Below are 19,277 nucleotides of genomic sequence, written 5' to 3' on the forward strand. Positions count from 1 at the left end.
TAATAAGAAAACAGTGCAGAGAAAGCAGAGCTGACTCTGCTTTCAGGGGCTTCAAAACCTGCTGGATCTACCAGCTTGGGCTTCTACACTAAGAAAGGCAGCAGAACTGATTCTGGGCTTCAAACAACCATGGAATAACTAGGATAATAAACAGATTGTTTGCACACTTTAAGGGTGAAAGTTGGAGGAAAGCAAGATTAACCAAGACTTTAAAATCTATTATCCTACACATGCTAAATCTCTTTTTTTCTCCCTTACCATGGCCAAAACCCTTCTTAGGTTCAGTAAGCTGTGACTATCGGTAATTTCCTGCCACCTGAGCAGAGGTACCATGTAAATTATACCATTCTATGCATTCCTTGAAAGAAGGAATAAAGACACTATGGCAAAGCACATTGCCAGCTGCCAAGTTTAGAAGATCCTCAACATATACTTTCACAACAGTAAGCACAAGAAGATAATTTTATTTGCTTAACAACTACTTAGAAACAGTCAAGAAAACTAATCTTGTTGATACAGAACCTTGTATACATGCACATGCACGTGTGTGTGTGTGTGTGTATGGAAGTACTTTGAAGAAAATACTAAATTGAGAAACTATGATAAAAGAAAAAAGCCTTTTCCTCTTATCTTGGTTCCTCCTCAGCAAAAAGAAAAACAAAGCACGAAAATGGAAAGAAGGACTAAGTAACAAACTCAGTATTGTGAAGTGATAGTTTCGTTATTTTATTTAAGACAGGAGAAAAAAAGGGGGGGTTGGGGGTAACTTATACATGCTGAAAGAAGCCTGCTGACCTAAGAGGAAGACTGTTAGTAGAATTAAGCAGAATCAAGAACAAGTATTTGAAGCTTCTATTTTTAATACAGTCATTGCTGAATGCAATACAAAAAGCTGCACTGTGCAGACACGGCCTGGTAACACAATATGGGAAGACACTTCAAACACAGCTGATAACCAGAAAAGCATGAAGGAACGTAAGGTCTGGAACGCTAGGAAATGAAAGTTACATATATTAAAACTACCAAGCTATACACTGAGGACTCTTGGAAATTTTTTATACAGGTGCAGTGGGAGAGAAGGAGAATTTGTAGTTCATAAATCAAAGAAGAGAAAGATCTGAGTGTATCAGCAGGTCACAGAATGATTGTGTCTCTATTAAGGATCTTCTTAGGACTACCATGAAAAATATGTCCAGTAGATACATAGAGGAATTAATGTCACTTTTCCAAGCCTAGATTAGATCTTACCTGTGTTCTCTGAACAACACTAATTATTCCAGGCCACCTCAAAAACAAGCTGTTTCTTCTTCCTGACATTATTATTTTTAAACCCTATTTCCAACATTTAACCATATTCATGTAGATTGTCCATTGTATAATAAGCTTCTGACTATCCTATTGACTTCTTCTGTGCAATATTCACTGGTAACTGGTAAAAACATACAATTTTATCAGGTATTGATTTACAGTGCTGCTACATCTCGTTCAACTTGAACTGGTCATTGCTGTATTCCCTAGTGACTTGGAAAAGGAAGGCTAGGCTACAAAATCAAGCCAAATTTGGGGCCGTTTATCCTAAAACTGTTTAATATGTTTTTTCAGTTAGTCATTGATACACCAAAAAAAAAAATCCCAAGCTTTCAGCACCCTCTACAGGCTGTTTCGATGCAACTAAACATAGTAACTACTGTTGTCTATGATAATCACAACAGCACACTTTAATTACAGCATTTTGAGGAAAATGAAAAAGTAAATATGTAATTGCAAGCCACAAGGAATTTATTTCACTAACAGAAGAGAAAAAAAGCAGCCAGTGATTATTACAGCCTTTTAAAGTGCTTCAAACAAGAAGAAGCACCAGATTCACTATTTTTATCCAGTCATGTCAGCCGAATTCTTACAAAAGTCAACTGCCATATACTTTTTAACGTGATCTGCTCTGCATGGTTCTCATTAAGAAAAGTTTCATACCATCAGCTACTCATAAAACAAACAGAACATTTCACTTACCATCCCTGTTGGACAGCAAACATACGAGGCCATTAAGGCATGTGTCAGTCACTTCGGTGATGTTAGTTGCACATCTGCCTATAGCCTGAATTGTAGCTGCAGCAAACTGTTTATCTTGGCTTTTCACGTAAGTCTAAGGAAACAGGATTTTTATTAGTCAATACATAAGTCTTGTCAACCAAAGACTTATCATATTATTCTCATAAGACAGACACACTGTATAACAAATTCAATCTAGAAAGCTACACTGCACATGAGAAGTCATACTTTTTCACCTCATTGTCACTTTTAGAAGACATTTTCTTGCTGGCTTGAGTCACCCATGGCCACGTAAAACTCTGATTTCAAGAAAGCTTTGGACAGGGGTCAATTACCCAAAACCAGCAATCACTTTGTGTGCAAGGTTGGAGGAGCTGATGAGCCTTCTTTTCAGAGGGGTTCCAGGTCATTTAACCAGGAGCAGCTGTGAAACTATGAATAACCTACCTGCCTGAGAACCAGTAACTTTCAGAGAAATCCAGCCAAAGAACTGAAGCAATGATAATAAATGTCATAAGCAAAGAGGAAAGAAAGAAGGACAGACACTGTTTCACAATATAGGCAGAACATCTTGCTGACACATATACAGATATTGCAGATAATACTACTTCAAATGACTTACAGAAGGTTTGGCAATAAGTGCTAATGGCTAAATATTGCTAAAGTTAAGACCTTATCTTCTAGTGACTTACAGTGTCAGTCAAGCTGGTAGAGTTTGTTTTAAAGAATTTGGAATGATTGAGATTTTCTCACCACTTATTTTTTTATTTTTGCTAGCTGGAAGGAGAGTGAGAAACTTTGGAACTCTTTTGCACATATACAAAACTCCATTAGTCATTATGATACAAGACAGTTTCATTTCCACTCCAAGAACATTTTATCATGGAAAAGACTTTACCTTGAAAATTTAAGACAAAGAATCTAGATGAAACATCCAACAATGGCAATTGGCGAACAAATAACGTTTCATATAAAAACAATACACTTTGCACAAACCTGAAATTCTCGAAGCAGCGTAGATATGTTGGCTTCATTTGCTAAATTTGTCAAGATTTCAAGCTACAAGAAAAAAATCAGATATTTTATCAAAAGCTAAAATATTATAAACAGTCCTACATATACACTATGCTTTTACTCTATATAAATAAAAGATAATACTACTAAAAATATCACTTAGAATTCAATAGAGTATACCAGGTTTCAGTATAAACTGGTAGCAGCATTGCACTCTGGAGGAACATTCTCCTTGCAAGTACACACCAGGCTTTCAAAGCAGGACTCTAGGGTTCAGTGATGCATTTTGCATGAGCTTTAGCTTTCATGTTGCATTGCATATCAAATGGGCTTGAAATACTTCTGGTAACATGGTTTCCAATGTTATACAACAGGCCCTAGCCTATAAGAAGCATGTGACACTGTAAGAAGAAATAATGGAAATCAAAACTACAGCAGGGGAGAAATAAAGTGTCTGTTACATTCAGTTGAACTGCAATAAAAGATCTTAAAAATCAGGAAAGAAACAGTTGCATCTATGAGACTCCTCAGATCTTAATCTACATCAACAACATCAGATCCTGAGAGACCCCTTCTTTGTTCTTGGTGAACAGGAGGATGATATACAACACTTGGCACATACTGTTAAGATGCTATCCTTCTGGGTTGTTTTAACTTTGAAGAAGAAAGAATTACTATATAATCTGAATGAGATAAACTGAAGAAAAAGACAACTCCGCCTCTGTCAAGGGAAGTCACGCCTCAAAAAACTGTTGGTATTTTTTGTCGGATGCGCACAGACAAGGACACTTATTTGATATAATCCACTTGTACTTCAGAAGCAATTTGATAAAGGCTTGTCACCAAAGGGCCTTAAAGATAGATATTCTAGCATAGCATATAAAGCAAGTGGATAGACGAATACACAGGAAAAAAAAAAGATACTATTTTACAGAGCAGGAAGGCTATCAATGGAATCCCACAAATACCTTTGTTGGTGTTTTGCTTTTGAACATACTCATATATGAACTATGGAAAGTAATGAGAAGATTGAACACAGATAAATGTAAAGTAATGTTCGTAACTTGGGAAAACTCCTTAACTTTACAGAAAATGATAACTGAGAATTTCTGGTCAAAATACAAGCTAAGCAGCCATCAAAAAAGAAAATTTGACATTGGGAAAGAAAGAGAGAACAAAACAGAAATATAAACAACGGAGCAGATGAAATCCAGGGTGCCCCTACATCTTAAATACTGCCATAGGTCTCGTCCTCCTATCTTAAACGCAGATAGGATGGAAATATGGGAGTAGAGATTGAAGAAAAGTACAGGATTTTCTTACATACGTAACAGTGTAAGTTGTCCTAAACTTCTAAGCCACGAAGAAAGAACTGAGTCAACTAAGGGAAAAACTACAATTTCTACTTCTCCACCTATTCATCACTGCATTATCAATTAATATGGGAATTTAAATGTATCAACTTCCAAATTATTTAAGGAGTGACTTTTCCTGGATAACACTAAGTCTTACTAGTATTCTCAACACTTTTCATAATCATTAAATGTGGGGAAGACTTATTGCCTCCAACTGCCTCAAATTTACTTAGATTTAATGCTGGACTATTAAAGATACAATGGGCATACAATGGTTGGGCATAGCCATCTTGGACTGCACCACTCTGCACGTGTAATGAGTGTGTAAAATGGATGCAAAACAAAAATAAGGAAAAAATTATGTTCCTTTAAGAAACTTGTACCTTCGCTTCTTCCACAGAAGTGCCTATGACAATCTAAAGCGAAACAAGAGAAAAGGCACATAATAGTAGACAATTTTTTAGCTATGGTTTTGTCAAGGATTTCACAACTGTTAAAGACCAAGAACAGAGAAAACAAGAAGATGGCATCCTAAAACCAGCATTGAGATGCGGCCTTGAGGAAAGCCTAAAGTACTTCTCATGTTGAATGCCGACTTCAAAGGGAATTTGGGATTCTAACACCGTCCCACTTTGTCCAGGAAAACAGATTTAAACTATGTTTAAGCCAACAGTATCAAAGACTGTGTGATTTAATTTCAATGTTCTAAAAGCCACAACTCTACACTTCTTAGTGTAAAAAGGAACAGCACAGAATGATGTGTGACATATGAGTGCAAGAAAATTTTACCTTCCTGTTGCAAACAGAATTGTCCACAGTATATGGATGAATTTACTTTTAAACTCACCTTCAGTGTTTTGATCATTGTTGGATCAGTTGATCTAACATAGAAACTCTTCATATAAGGTTCAAACATGCCCTGAAAAGCAGAACATATTTAAGTAGCTTTTCTGTGTTTCACATAAAACGTGATTTAGAAAATTCTAAATAGGGTATACCTTCCTCTGAATTGACATCGTGGCAATATTTTGCAGAACAATATACTGCACCTCCCTAGAATTTGAAAAGAAAAACAAGAGTTATTCTGCAAAATTACAGATACATAGAATAACGCATCATGGCAAAGAAAGTGCAATTCTATTTGAATCCAAAGTAATTTGATTTTATACATCTGGTTGGCACAAACAGAAGGAAGAAGTTTATTGTCAACTGCTACAATTTCTTCATCACATTCATCATTTCACAATTTTGATCAACACAGGAAGATGTACCATGAAACCAGAATCTCATTTTTTAAATCTTCAATATGCAAAAAAATCACCAACATCAAAGGAATGGTGCTTCTTGTAGGGCTTTCGCTTTTTTAAAACAACAGCTCACAAAACCCTCACATTTCGTCTACCACCTTGAAATGTAAATATTTCAGGATGACATACCTGAGAACAAAACCACATGGGCCTTATCTGCAGTGTGGAAGTGACTGTATTAGTCAGAACAGCTAATCCTTACACAACTAGCAAGAATTGCTATGACTTTTGTGGTCTTAAAAAAAATTTCCTAATAATTCTCAGAAATGTTCAGGGTCTCCTGTGACTTAAGAGTATACACTGGCAGACATGCACATCTATAAAGAGCAGCACTTTAACAAAACAGACTTTGTCAAGACACAGATAACAGAATTATGTAAAATTCTAAATACAAAGACATTAAACATGTTTGGAGGATATTCTTATCATTAATGTATTAGTTTAAAAGCTTCAGCAGGAGTGAGCAGAAAATAAATTTGTGTACCAGTAGAAAGCTTTTAAACCACAGAGTTTCTGCCACCAATTGCTTAAAAACTAAGTAATAATTTACACGCAATTTTTCTGAACCATGAGTGCTCAAATTCTTTCAGGATGCAAATCACATCCTAATAGAGAAATCATCACATCCATTATCTCCTCTTATTCCAAACTGTCTAATAGCTTTGTGGCAATTACAGCTGTTGCTTACAAAGAAACGTCATAATAGAGAAGTACTTAATATCTTTTAAACCTATTTTAATGTAATTCTTACAAAGGTACATGGAAATAGTTAGCTACACATGATGAACCAAGACTAGAAATTGCTATAAAATGCTCTTTCAGGCACTCTCACCTTAACTAGATTATAGCATATTTGACATTAATTTAAAGGCCATAGGCACATAACTTGAAGGGCAAACAGCAAAAGCTTATTTCAAAGTGGGTCCAATAGCAAAAGTATTCCACACAGACTGGTAACAGAGAATGGACAAGCCATTCAATATAGGAAAATCAGAAGACCAGCACTATTTTAGGCATTAGGTGAGGTACAGGAAAGATGTGACTTCTCTTTTGATGAAATTTGAGTATAAATAAGCAATAAACAATATGCAAAAATAATCCCTTCAACTTATGAATTTAGTTCTATACATTACCTGTACATATTTCAAACTGCTTTAGCCATTTTACTTATCTTTGTATAGTATAAACAGAATGGGAAGCATACTGTAGTATAAAACCAAACACAAAAATAACAGTGATTCATTTTTATCTGAAATAAAAACTTGAATACTCTATTAAGCCCAAATGTACAGCTTCAGTAACTTTTAAATGAGAGACACCAGCCACATGCACACTGCAGATGTTTACAGAGAACGAGCTCTATGGTGACTGGGCTTACAAAAGTTAAAGCCCATCTAAGACAAGTAATCTTGTCAGACACAAAAGAAGAGGGTTTTTTTAGCAGCTTCTTGTCTGTTTGATGTCACCAGATTTAAAAAATAAATCATTTTCACAGCAAAGTTGTAGCCAAAAATACTCTGTTTAGTTACAAAGTTATTCTGAAAATAGCTGTCACAGTTTAACTCCAGCTAGCAATCAGAAAGACTCACTCACTTCTCTCCTCCCAAGACCCAAGCAGGGGAGAGAATCGGAAAGGAGAAACTAGTGGATTGAGATAAACACAGTTTAATAAAATAACAAAATAATACTAGTATACTACTAATAATAATAACAACAATAATTATATATATAAAATAAAATACAAAAGTAAGTGATACTCAATGCCATTCCTCACAAACTCCATCTGCACCAAGCCGCCAGTCTGGGGAAGAGAGAGAGCACCCTGGTCCTGAACAGCCGGTCACAGGGAGAGAATGAAAAAACGCCAAAAAGACAGAAAGGCCCAGAGGCCACTGTGAAACATGAGGATGGCAAAAGGCTGAACTAAAGGAACTCCTGAACAGAACTCAACTGGAATAGAGCAGAACCAGCATGGGTCTCCTGAACCTGAAAACCCAACTCACATAAAATACGGAGCATGGCACTAATGACATCTAAACACTGTAGGGGGAAAAATGACGGAATTGCTTTTAACGATCTTCATTTGTTAAGTAAAAATTAATATTACAGGACAATTTTTAAATGGAACTCTAATACCACAACAGTTACATTCTTATAACTATGGCTAAAGAAGTATCTGCAAAAAACTCTCACATAAAAGTAGACATAATAATGTAAAGCATGGACTTGACATACCTATTACTACGCAGTAAACGCACCAAGGATTTAGAAACAAGACCAGCTTCAGATTTTGGTGCTGAATGCCAGTAAAGCTGTGCAACTGCCATTACCACCTAAAAGAAGAACATTCAGAACAGCATGTTAACTTTGAATTGTTGTACATGTTGATCACAGTTGCTTCAGACCTACAGAACTACCAACTCACTCTTCTTCAGAAAGCAAATGGCATACCCATGTTCATTGAAATCAACAAAGCAGACTGCGGGAAAAATATCAAAAGAAAGATATTTTAACTTATAAAATCAAAGGTAATTAAGTACCTCTCATTCCTCCCAGTTACTTATCGTATACTATAATATACAGAAAGAGAGAGGAAGAGAGACAAAGAGAAAAAACATAACTCAAACTGTAAACATACTGATATCATCCTTAACAGGTCAGTATTGCTAACATCAGCTGTACAAATTAACTCTTTAAAACTTCTGAGTATTTTGTGCTTCCATTTTTTATTAAATACAGGTTCAATATTACTTATTATTTAGTTTCCACTTAAAATTTTTCATTCTATTTCTCTATTATGCAACAACAGCTGCTATTACTGGCAACTTCTAGAGTCTTAAATCCAAATGGCAAAAAGAAGAGGACTGAGATATAAGCAACTTTAAATCCATACTTTTTTTTTTAAAGTTCCTCCTAAGTAAAAGACAAATTATGATCTTCAAGATAATGAATAAGTCACGTCACAGCCTTCCCTACAATACTGTCATGGTCAACTTTCTGTTCAAAACAAAACAAATCATAAAAAGGAGACTCCAAGTAATGCCATAATTATGACACTTAACTTGGTATCTTAAATCTTACTACCAATGAAACAAAAATTATTATTGATCAATAAAAACTGATTAAAGACATCTGACAAGAGGAAATAACTGGAAGATTTTTAGCAATATATTACAGGGATCTTTATTACTGACAAAAATCCAAGGTCAAAGAGAAAGCATTTAATTTAATTGGTGGTCAATTCTGTGAATAGTACAAAAATTGGTGTAATAGCCATTCAAAGCAGCACGATTTCATTTGACAAACTGCACTTAAACATCTCAGTTAACTTTAGTAACAGAAAGTTAAAGATCATAAATGTGAGAATCAATACCATATTTTACAGATATTACGAAAATTATTTATGGAATGTGGAAGATAAGCAACTGAACCTGTTCTCAGTACAGTGTGATGGCAAACATACCTTAACATACGTTTTCTTACTGTGAGATGAGGAAATATTGTATAGACATTGAACAGTGATTTTAGCAAAAGGCTGTGTTCTAACACAATTATTATTGTAAAAGTTTATTCAACTTGTTTCCAAAGTCTGCTGGCAGACTATAAGCAGTTGTGAAAAGAGTCAGAAATTAGCTGGAATCTAGAAATATGTTTCATGGGAGAAAAAAAAAAAAATTATCTGTTTAGCTTATCAAGAGCAGGTTCAGTGGTGACTTATTCATGGTGCAGGGTTTTTTTTTGCAATTATATGAATATCAATTATCACTGGAAGTCTTTTCCTGAAGATATCTGTCTTGATTAACAGGACAAACAAGTTAGAAAAAAAGTTCTGTGTTTTGAGTAATGTCACAATGATTCACCATGAGCATGGCTTTTTCCAGTTCTAAAAATCTACCTGCATCTTAAACCTCACGGAAATATTGCAGAGCATACTATAGTCATAACGTCATATCTATCATGGAACTCTGCCAAGGAACCAATGACAAGAATCTGGCTTAGACTGACAAAGAATTTAGGCACATAGTTGTCTACTTCTAAAATGTGAGACTCAAAGGAAAGCACAACCACCAAAACTGAAAGTTTGTGCCATGCTAGTTGCTGAGAACTTGAGCATTAAAAGCTAGTTGGTATGGTCACCACATAGTGCTGAAGCTGGGTTCAAATGTTCTAAGACTCTGTTTGTCCTTAATATTTGGAGCACATATCACATACAGTTCTGGTGTTTTACTCAGAAGTTAACAGCAGTGTGCCCAGTTAATTTCAAAAACAGAAAGAACCACGATACCATATATTACTAGAGAGTAAGACTGTATTTTTCAATCTTTTAAATTTTCTAGAAGCATAGATATTTAGTAGTTTAACATTTTAATCAAAAAGGAATTTGTCATACAGCAGCATTTCGGCTTTGAAGTAAGGGCTTCGTATTTCGTAACAGCAGCCTGTGATCTGGGTCCATAGTGTAGGTGTTTTTCACCTTCCGATCCTTTTCTTTCTGTTCTTCATCAGATTCATAGAAATTATTTTCACTATATTCTTCTACCACCTCATCATTCTACCAAAAGACAAAATATAAATAGAATATTTGAATCAACATGTTTTACTTATTAAGGAAGTCACATGCAACACCACAAATTCATGTAAGATTTACACACTTCTCAAGCCTGGCCTTTTCTGATGAAGTACAAAGCCTTGAGCTGTTTAAATGAAGAAATGAGTTATCAGCACAATGTCACTTAAGAAAACAACACACTGAAATAATTTAGTAAAGTTTGAGATATTAGTAAATCCATCCTCTTTTACTCTGGAAGCTAAATAAAACAATATAAAGGAATATGTTGGATTATGTAAACATTATAAATTAAAACAAATCTTAAGATTTTTGATGTGCATCAAAAAATGGATAAAGAATATATGCCTGTATTTAATTAGCACTAAAAACTCCCCAAACTTAAAATAATTAAGATGGAAACCAGCAGGATTAGATCAAAACAAAACATCAGATCCCAGAAGATCTGGTCTGGATTATCAACACTGAGAGTACTCTAACATTACAAACCAATTTTTTTTTTTAAAAAAAAGCTACTGACTTCTCCACCTTCTTATATCCAAGGGTGTGTCCTTTCTCTCCTAAATTCCTCCATCTCACTTTGTCACCAGAACACAAAACAAAGACAAAGAGCATTACTGTGGATAGCTGGAGCTACTCACATTACAATGGACTGGCTGGTACCAAACACCAACTGTACCAATAGCTCTGCTTGTCTTTCTTTCAAGTTTCTGCCCAACTATTTTAAGGAATATCCAACCCTACACAATCATTTAAAGAGGGTTATTTAAGTCATTAAATTACTGATTTTTTAAAAGACACAGTTATTTTTGAGACAAATCTATCTTTTTAATTCTAGCTGGTAGTAAGTGAATGGAAGAATAGCTAGAAATGAAAATAAATACTTATTTAATAGGTCTTCAGAAAAGTAGGCAAGGGTAACTTCAGATATTTGTTGAATGCCTTGGTCAAATCTCATGTGTAGTGAAAGACCCATAGAAATGTCTTCAGTAGAGGCAGGGGTGTAAGGGGGAAAAAGGGGTGAAGTAACAATAAATCAAAGTTGCCACTTTATTCTGTCTTTTATTAAAATTAGAAAAGACATTGAAAATAAGATTTCCTTTCACATTTCTTCTCATTTTTATTACTTGATGCCAACAGTGCTCTCGGTGTTCTACAGAATCTTCAGCAAGCTCTTAGATTTCTTACACAATGGCAACTCAAGTGATTTAGTTTGTTTACTTCTCTGTCTGTACACCTTTGTGTCAGTCACTCTTCTAAACTAAAAACTCAAGATGCTAAATCAAGATTACAAGTAACCAAATTCCTCCCCTTGTCTATGGGACAGGCAACTTGAAAGCAAAATTCCTGATCCCCGTGCATCTCAACCCTGCACTGCAGAAGCTTCCTCTAACAGAAGGAGGATAATTCAGTCTTCATTGATTCAGTCTTCAGTATCCCGGCCTTGACTGCTAACAGGCACACACATCACTACTATTGAACTCAACAGGAATAAAGTTGGAAATTGTACTTAACTCATTAATCACTGTTGTAAACAAACAGCTTGAGCTCTCGCATTTTCTTTTTTTTTTTTTTTTTTTTAATAGTTGTTGGTTAGAAACATATATGGAGCAGAATTCCAAATAATTATAAAGCAACTTGGGCCTGTCGTGAAAACATTTTAATTTAAATCCCATTAGAGCCTTTGTATTTAATCACTTTCTTTATACCCCTAGCCTGGCCAGATCCCCTCTTGTAGAGCCTTTGTATCCTCAAGCAAATCATCACTCCTGCCCAACTTAATCTGCTGGAGGGTAAGAAGGGTCTACAGAACGATCTGGATGGGCTGGATTGTTTGGCTGAGGTCAGTTGTATGAGGTTCAACATGGCCAAGTGCCGAGTTCTGCACTTGGGTCACAACAACCCCAGGCAGTGCTACAGGATGGGGAAGAGTGGCTGGAAAGCTGCCTGGCAGAGAGGGATGTGGGAGTGTTGATTGACAGTGGCTGAACATGAGCCAGCAGTGTGCCCAGGTGGCCAAAAAGGCCAACAGCATCCTGGCTTGTATCAGGAACAGTCTGGCCAGCAGGGCTAGAGAAGTGATTGTGCCACTGTATTCATAGAATCATTTCAGTTGGAAGAGACCCTCAGGATCATTGAGCTGGTGAGGGGTCTGGAGCACAATTCTTATGAGGAGCAGCTGAGGGAACTGGGGCTGTTCAGCCTGGAGAAAAGGAGTCTGAGGGGAGACCTTATTGCTGTCTACAACTACCTGAAAGGAGGTTGTAGCAAGAAGCGGGTCTTGGTCTCTTCTCCCAAGTAGCAAGTGACAGGACAAGAGGAAATGGCCTTAAGTTACACCACGGAGGTTTAGATTGGATATGAGGAAAAACTTCACAGAAAGGTTTGCCGGGCATTGGAACAGGCTGCCCATGGCAGTGGTGGAGTCACCATGCCTAGAGGTGTTTAAAAGATGCATGGATGAGGCTCTTAGGGACATGGTTTAAAGGTGGACTCCACCGTGCTAGGTTAACAGTTGGGTTCAATGATCTTAAGGTCTTTTCAAGCCAAAATGATTCCATGATTCTATAACGGAAAAAGTTAGCACTGCTAACACTCTAAGAATTTTTACTGCCAGCACAGTACAGAAAATAAGACTCTTGCCTTTCAGAGATGAGAGTCTTCCTCTTTTAACTATTAATGTTGAATCAGCAAGCTGCTAGTTTCCACAGATAATTTCCTCCACACTTTTTCTCTAATAATTGGTATCTATATTGTGTCTACATGAAGCTGTGGGAGATGTTTCTTCACACATCCTTGAAGAAATTCTAGATTTTGGTGACACTCAAATTTTTCAAATTTTAGATTAAAATGCTCCCATGCTTTCTCTTGTCCTTTTGATAACTTTATATGCAGTTTCAGAGTTGATTTAAGACTAATCATGCCATTAAAAGTTTTTTATCACTCTGTTTGTTTGTTAAAAACATGTTTTATTTTCAACAGGATTAGTAAAATGATCTGGCTCACTTTGTGGTCATAGGATTACCAGAAACGCTGAATTTTCAAAAGGTGGTAAAGGAAGAGGGACAGAACAGAGGCATTCCCTTTCAGTGTGAGTCTTTAACTAAACTGCATTAAGTACACTTAACAGTTTGTAGTAGCACATGATTTAATTGTGCAGTTAACAGCTTTTCTAAATTGTGAAACCACTAAAAAGTTCAGAACCCTGGGAGAATGAAGTGATGAAAAACTGAGAGACCACTAGCATTCCAGGCTAGAAATTGCAAATGGACTCTGTGCATTCACCATCTTCTGCGATTTATTTAATCCAGTAGAGAAGTGAGTACTTTAGTGTGAAAGAACAGGCGTAATTCTTTTTTATGTTATTTCAGACATACAGTTTAGGGACATCTTCATAAAGTATTAACAGCTTAAATGAAGAAACTGCCAGATAATAAGTTCCACTAGCCTGTTTTTAAAGTCACTAAGTAAATGAGCTAACATTTAACAGAGATCTTGCTTGAAATTACATTTAATATGGCATTAAAGTTGAGAATGTGCCTTCCATTTAGGATAAAGGACATTATGTGAATGCTTCAATTATATCCAAACAGAGTTTTAGACTTCAGTTTCTCTCCTCAGATTCGTAAGAAAACACACTCACAGCTTTTTTGATTCCTGCAGTATAATCTTTGGCAGATAACATTTTATCTACCTTCCAGAGCCCTTTCTAATCATTCTAAGAACTGGTCTCCAAAGAGTTTTGGATAAACTAAGTTTTGAAGGTAAGAAGAGTTTTGGGACTATTCACTATTCAGTGAATCTGACTGCAATACCAAAACCACCTTAGACAGCAAAGATCAGCAATCCACTTGCTGTATCATGAACATGATCCTTGGAAAATGGAAATGGTAGAAAATGTATAAACCAGTTCCCTACTTTAAGAATTAATGACGTATCCAAGATAGATATGAAATTTTGATACTGTGAAGATGCCTACCTAAATCCTTCCACATGCTTCACAGATGGGTTTTGGAACACTAGGATAGACCTATGTTGGGTCTACCAGAGCAACACAAAAATTTTCCTCAAGATTGCTCAAAAAGCCAAGGAGATGTGCTGTAACAACTTTCTGATGGACAAGGAGACCTCAACCAATCACAGCTGTAACAAACACATGCTTGCAGAAGTATCTATTCTCTCCACAACAAGAAGTTCTTTAATAAGTTACAGGTATGTCAGTTTAGGAAAAGCTTGACATGAAGAATTACTAGTCGTCTAAAAAAAGGCACAATCTCACATGGTAAAAATATTCGAGAAAATAAAGCGTAAGCAAAATAGTCTGCAGCCTGGCATGAGAAAGGCCTTAGAAGGCACAAAGGCAAGTTTGCCAGAGATCTTCAGGTACTAAATAACTGAGAGCAAGTTGTAACTTTTGTCTTATTAATCCAAAGGGAGTTGAAGAGTCTCAGAATAAAGGGACCAGATCATCCACTTCATAAACAACGGCTTCCCTTCAAGTACTAACCACCCACCAAAGTATACTCACTTTTTCTTAGGTGGGCTGTCACTGTAACCAGTTGTGTGATTAAGACTTGTGCTACAGTGAATGGACTAACAGGACCTATAATGATCTGATGAGATGCTGTAATGGCCATTTGAAAATAGGGGGGTATTTCAAGTTCCTAAGTATTAAGTGCCATTTTATACTCCTTCAAGTATGAAAAATATTTCTATGCGTCTGGCAGGTCCTGAAGGTATGGAGCCTACGGAAGGTCCATAACACCTGAAGACTAGGCAAGGCATTTTGCAGCATTTAGAACAATATTTCATCCTCAGAAAAATGAATCATATCCTGGTTTCTCTAAAGTTTAAAAGCTTCAGATACTTCCTTTTCTGTAGGAAAAAATTAATGAAGCAACTCATCAAACTATTTTCCTATTTTGAAATTTACCGAATCTTTTAGTGTTATATTGAAGGAAAACAAGTTTCCAGCACCTACCAAACTCCTGCTGATGCTCTTGTATGCAGAATAATTGGAAAAGAACGGGCTGGGGATTACAAGACAGGTGAGAAACAAAGCAGACCACAGTACCAGGATGCAGGTTACTGTAATGGTTACAAACTGTAGCTATTCCTGAATGGACAGAAAGCTACTGTCCACACTGTCAACAGAGCAGAACAGTGTGTCCTGTGTGGTCTCAGACATGATGCATTTACAGCTTTCAGGAACAACACTACATAAAAATGAATGAGAATTTGAGAAACTTAATTTCTCCTTTCTACAAATAGAACAGAAAAAGATTCTGGTAATGAAGTAGTGGTCTGGGATATCACCTGTATTCTATCAGGAAAGAAATTGTAAAGAGGCTTCCTGAAGAAATGTGCAGTCACAGGATCAGAAGGCATACAGTCTGCTACTCCCTTCTAAATTAAGTCAAAATAGACAGAACACTTTCAGTCCAAAAGTCAGTAAACACAGAATGCAATGATTAGGTAGTGTGATATGAGATATAAACAAAAATATATAGCCTATATTATTTATACAAAATACCCATACAAAGTTATCACACTACCAAACATTGCATATCACTTCACCAGGGACCAGACCTGTTGCTCCTACATAAATCAAAAAGTACAAACACATTATCAGTTAACTAAACCACAATGGAATGAAGAACCAATAAAGATCACAAGATCATCACGATGTTACTCTGGTATGTCTGAATGGTATAATTTTTACTTCAATTACAACCACAGTCTATACATTACCATCAGGATAGAAGGGTCAGAAAAAACCTGAGTTTTTGGTTGGATTTGTAGAACTATGCAGATATGAAGCCACTGAAACAGACTTGGACGTCTACAGTGCCCTCTTCTGTGGATCATTTTTCATATTACAACTCTACTCAAATGAGTCTCCTGAAATTATACTGAAAATGTAATACATTAATATAGTTATATAAAAGATATTATATAATTCTAATAAACTACAATGGAAACTGGTACTTCAGTTTTAACTTTTAGCTAAAATCTATCATGTTCTAGTCAAATGAGATTTCATGGTTTCTTGCACACAATTATATTCATGGCTTTTTAAAGTTTATCTAGAGAGATAAACATGTTTTCAGCTAATAGAAATTGAAGTATTAATGGAAATGGTAGTTGTGACAAACTGAAGAAATATTTGGGTCACACTGTGAATTATATTTTCTGATTTAACCCCCACTCTATAACCTTCATACTGGACTAACAGTCACATGATGTTGACAAACAATCTATTTTTCAAATACAAACATCTACCAGGAAATTATACAACCTGAAAATGGGTTAACAATGTGATTGCCATTGAAAGTTCTTACTAGACTCTTTATAATTCAATGACAAATGTGTCAACCGTCTATTAATACAAAAGGCCAAGAGACACAAGAAAGTTGCAGGTTGAGAATCCATGATCTAAAAACATGGGAAAAGAATGGGACAAGAAGTTTTCAAAGAAGAAAACTCCCCCATTCTTTTCTGTCTTTATCATGTTCATACAACTAGACACCCTTCCCTGTTTTCAGGGCATTGACAAAAAACAGGGCATTTTCACACAAGAGGTATTTCACTCAGGAGTAATTGTTTTCCCACAGATTTCATCTCACTGGGATACAGAAGTTCTGAGGTGCTTCTGAGCTCAATTAAAACCCTTCACTAGAAAGACCTTGGATTTTATTCTCAGGTTGTTTCAAAGAGGTTCAACAGTTGAGGGAAGGGAGGAGTATAACGTAGATTTATATTCCATAAGGGCTCAAGGTTGTGGCAATGGTCTCACGGTCTAAAGATCAGCTGCACTTTCTCATTACTTATATAATTCCGAGTTTAGTATCTTTCAAACCAAGGTAATGTCATGACAATTCAGCATTATGAGTAAGAAAGGACTGTGTCAGCACGTAACAATAGTCCGAAGCTGCAAGAAGTAAGCTTCAAACTAAGTGAGATTATAAACAATATCTATTATTTGGCTTTAAACCACTAGCTTTAGTCTCAGTTCAATTCTAACAAACAAGAAAGCCATTGCACAAAATCCTCCAGCATCTTCTTGGTATTCTTAGCAGTTTAGTGACTATGATGTTGTAACATTCCTGTAAACAGCTATGCTAGGGCAACTTTAAGATATTATTCTGTAAATGAATTAATCTTCCAAGTCAGCATACTTTGTGGTATTAATAGCCTCTGGAGTTGCATGTTTCATACTAACCAAAACATTTTCACATTTCTTTAGAAAAGCCACGTTTTAATGTGGCTAAGAAACTCACCATAAAATTCTACTAATTTGGGGGTATTTTATACAGAATTCCACAAAGCTTTCTATATAAAAAGCTTCCAATTTTACAAATAAGAAGCTTGATACCTAAGCTACACTAAGGTACTAAAGACACTACTCAAGCATGACAACCAGACTGTGGCAAGTGCAATTTAACTTTTAAGGCATTTTCAGTTACAACATTGTTCTTAACTTTACTTCCAGTATATATAAAAGTTACATGATAAACAATAAAAAATGAAGCTTCATTTGTAGTTTACTATAACTTTTCCTCTCATATAGATATTCTAAGACCATATCCCCACATATTCTCATTTCTATAATACCCTCTATAATTCCAGTGCAGACATGGATGTTTATTTCATTCTTAGAGAAAAAACAAAACAAAACACAAACAACAAACAAACAAACAAACAACCACAATGTAAGTATGTAAACTCATTTGTTACATGACTGCAAAAGCTCTTCAATCCAGCCACACAGTGGCTTTTAAAAACTCATTTAACCAATAACATGGTTTTGAATACAAACTCAAGTGTAATGAATTAAAATACTAAAAAAAAATCCCAAAATATCTTTCAGAAAGCCTGTGCTCAGAATTCTAAGTTTTGTACTACAGCTCTGAGACAAAAGCATTGCACAAGTGTATGTATGGGTTTGAGGACCACTGAACATTAAATTTTTCCCTGTATATCACAATTACAGGAACATCTGTGCTAAGTAACTTCATACCAAACTAATCTGAAAATTCAAGTGTTCAAAAGCTCATGCTCATTTCTATAAGAAGCAGCAAGTACGTCTAGGACTGGTGTCTAAAAATAGAGTCTAAGACTTAAATATGTTGCAATAATTATCTTTCTATAACCCTAAGTACCCAGTGATTATTCTAACAAAGTCTCACAATACTTGGAGGTAGAATTTAAAGAAAAAAAAAAAGATTTTTAGATCCCTTTCTTTTTCAAAACAGTTCCATTCTCCTCAAAATGGAATGACACATAAGCCAGCCTTCTCTTACCACAAATACACTTTCAATACTGTGTGGAAAGGCACAATAAAGAGAGTGCAAAGACCAATTTGCAAAGCAAAGAATGGGGAAAATGAACAAACAAACCACAATAACAAAAAAAACCCAAAACATTTAGAGCATAAGAAAAAAGAAAGAACAGAAAATACAAGGAAGAAAAAGAAGGGATAAAATAAACATTGCAAAAATAAAATGGAGAAGAAGCAAAGGCGAAGGCACAAAATAAAGGGAAAAGATACCTCTGCTTCTGCCTAAAAGTTTCCAATGTTTTTTCCTCAAGTTTAAAAACTGACGTGGAATTCAGAACTTGTATTCAGAAGCTTGGTTAAAAGCTTGAGCAGTTTTTAGACTTCATATGATGGTTAAGGTTTAACCTCAGTTTAACTATATGAAGAGGTGGTATAAACTATCCCATCACAACAGCAAGAACTTATGAACCAGTTACTTTGGGGCTGCAACCAAGAGAAGGGTAGGAGTCACCCCGATCATGAATTTCAAACACAGTATGGAGGAACAGGGACCTCTTAGATACTCAGCCTGTACAGAACTGTAATGGTTCACAGTGCCTCCCCTTCACTAGAGCTCCTAACATACCATTTAGTTACACCAAATCATGTATAGTTACCTCCTTAAACCTACTCCTTTCTCTCTGGAAAAAAAATATAGATGGTTT

General features: G+C 35.7%; 1 protein-coding gene across 4 annotated transcripts in view; it reads right to left on the reverse strand.

Annotated features, from left to right (window-relative positions):
• AP3B1 (adaptor related protein complex 3 subunit beta 1) overlaps nucleotides 1–19,277 on the reverse strand; it is a 154,008-nt gene that overhangs the window by 83,467 nt on the left and 51,264 nt on the right. For all 4 annotated transcript variants that reach the window (XR_002417582.2, XM_021292178.2, XM_005505942.3 and 1 more), the window contains exons 8-13: nucleotides 10,116–10,277; nucleotides 7,961–8,058; nucleotides 5,417–5,471; nucleotides 5,266–5,337; nucleotides 3,046–3,108; nucleotides 2,011–2,143 (exon numbers count right to left, since the gene is read on the reverse strand). Coding sequence is in view for 3 of the 4 variants with exons in the window: in XM_021292178.2 (XP_021147853.2) it covers nucleotides 2,011–2,143; nucleotides 3,046–3,108; nucleotides 5,266–5,337; nucleotides 5,417–5,471; nucleotides 7,961–8,058; nucleotides 10,116–10,277 (583 nt within the window). In the remaining variant the exon portion in view is untranslated. The remainder of the gene's footprint in view (nucleotides 1–2,010; nucleotides 2,144–3,045; nucleotides 3,109–5,265; nucleotides 5,338–5,416; nucleotides 5,472–7,960; nucleotides 8,059–10,115; nucleotides 10,278–19,277) is intronic.

This window comes from Columba livia, chromosome Z (assembly GCF_036013475.1).
Source record: "Columba livia isolate bColLiv1 breed racing homer chromosome Z, bColLiv1.pat.W.v2, whole genome shotgun sequence".
NCBI classification, from domain to species: domain Eukaryota; kingdom Metazoa; phylum Chordata; class Aves; order Columbiformes; family Columbidae; genus Columba; species Columba livia.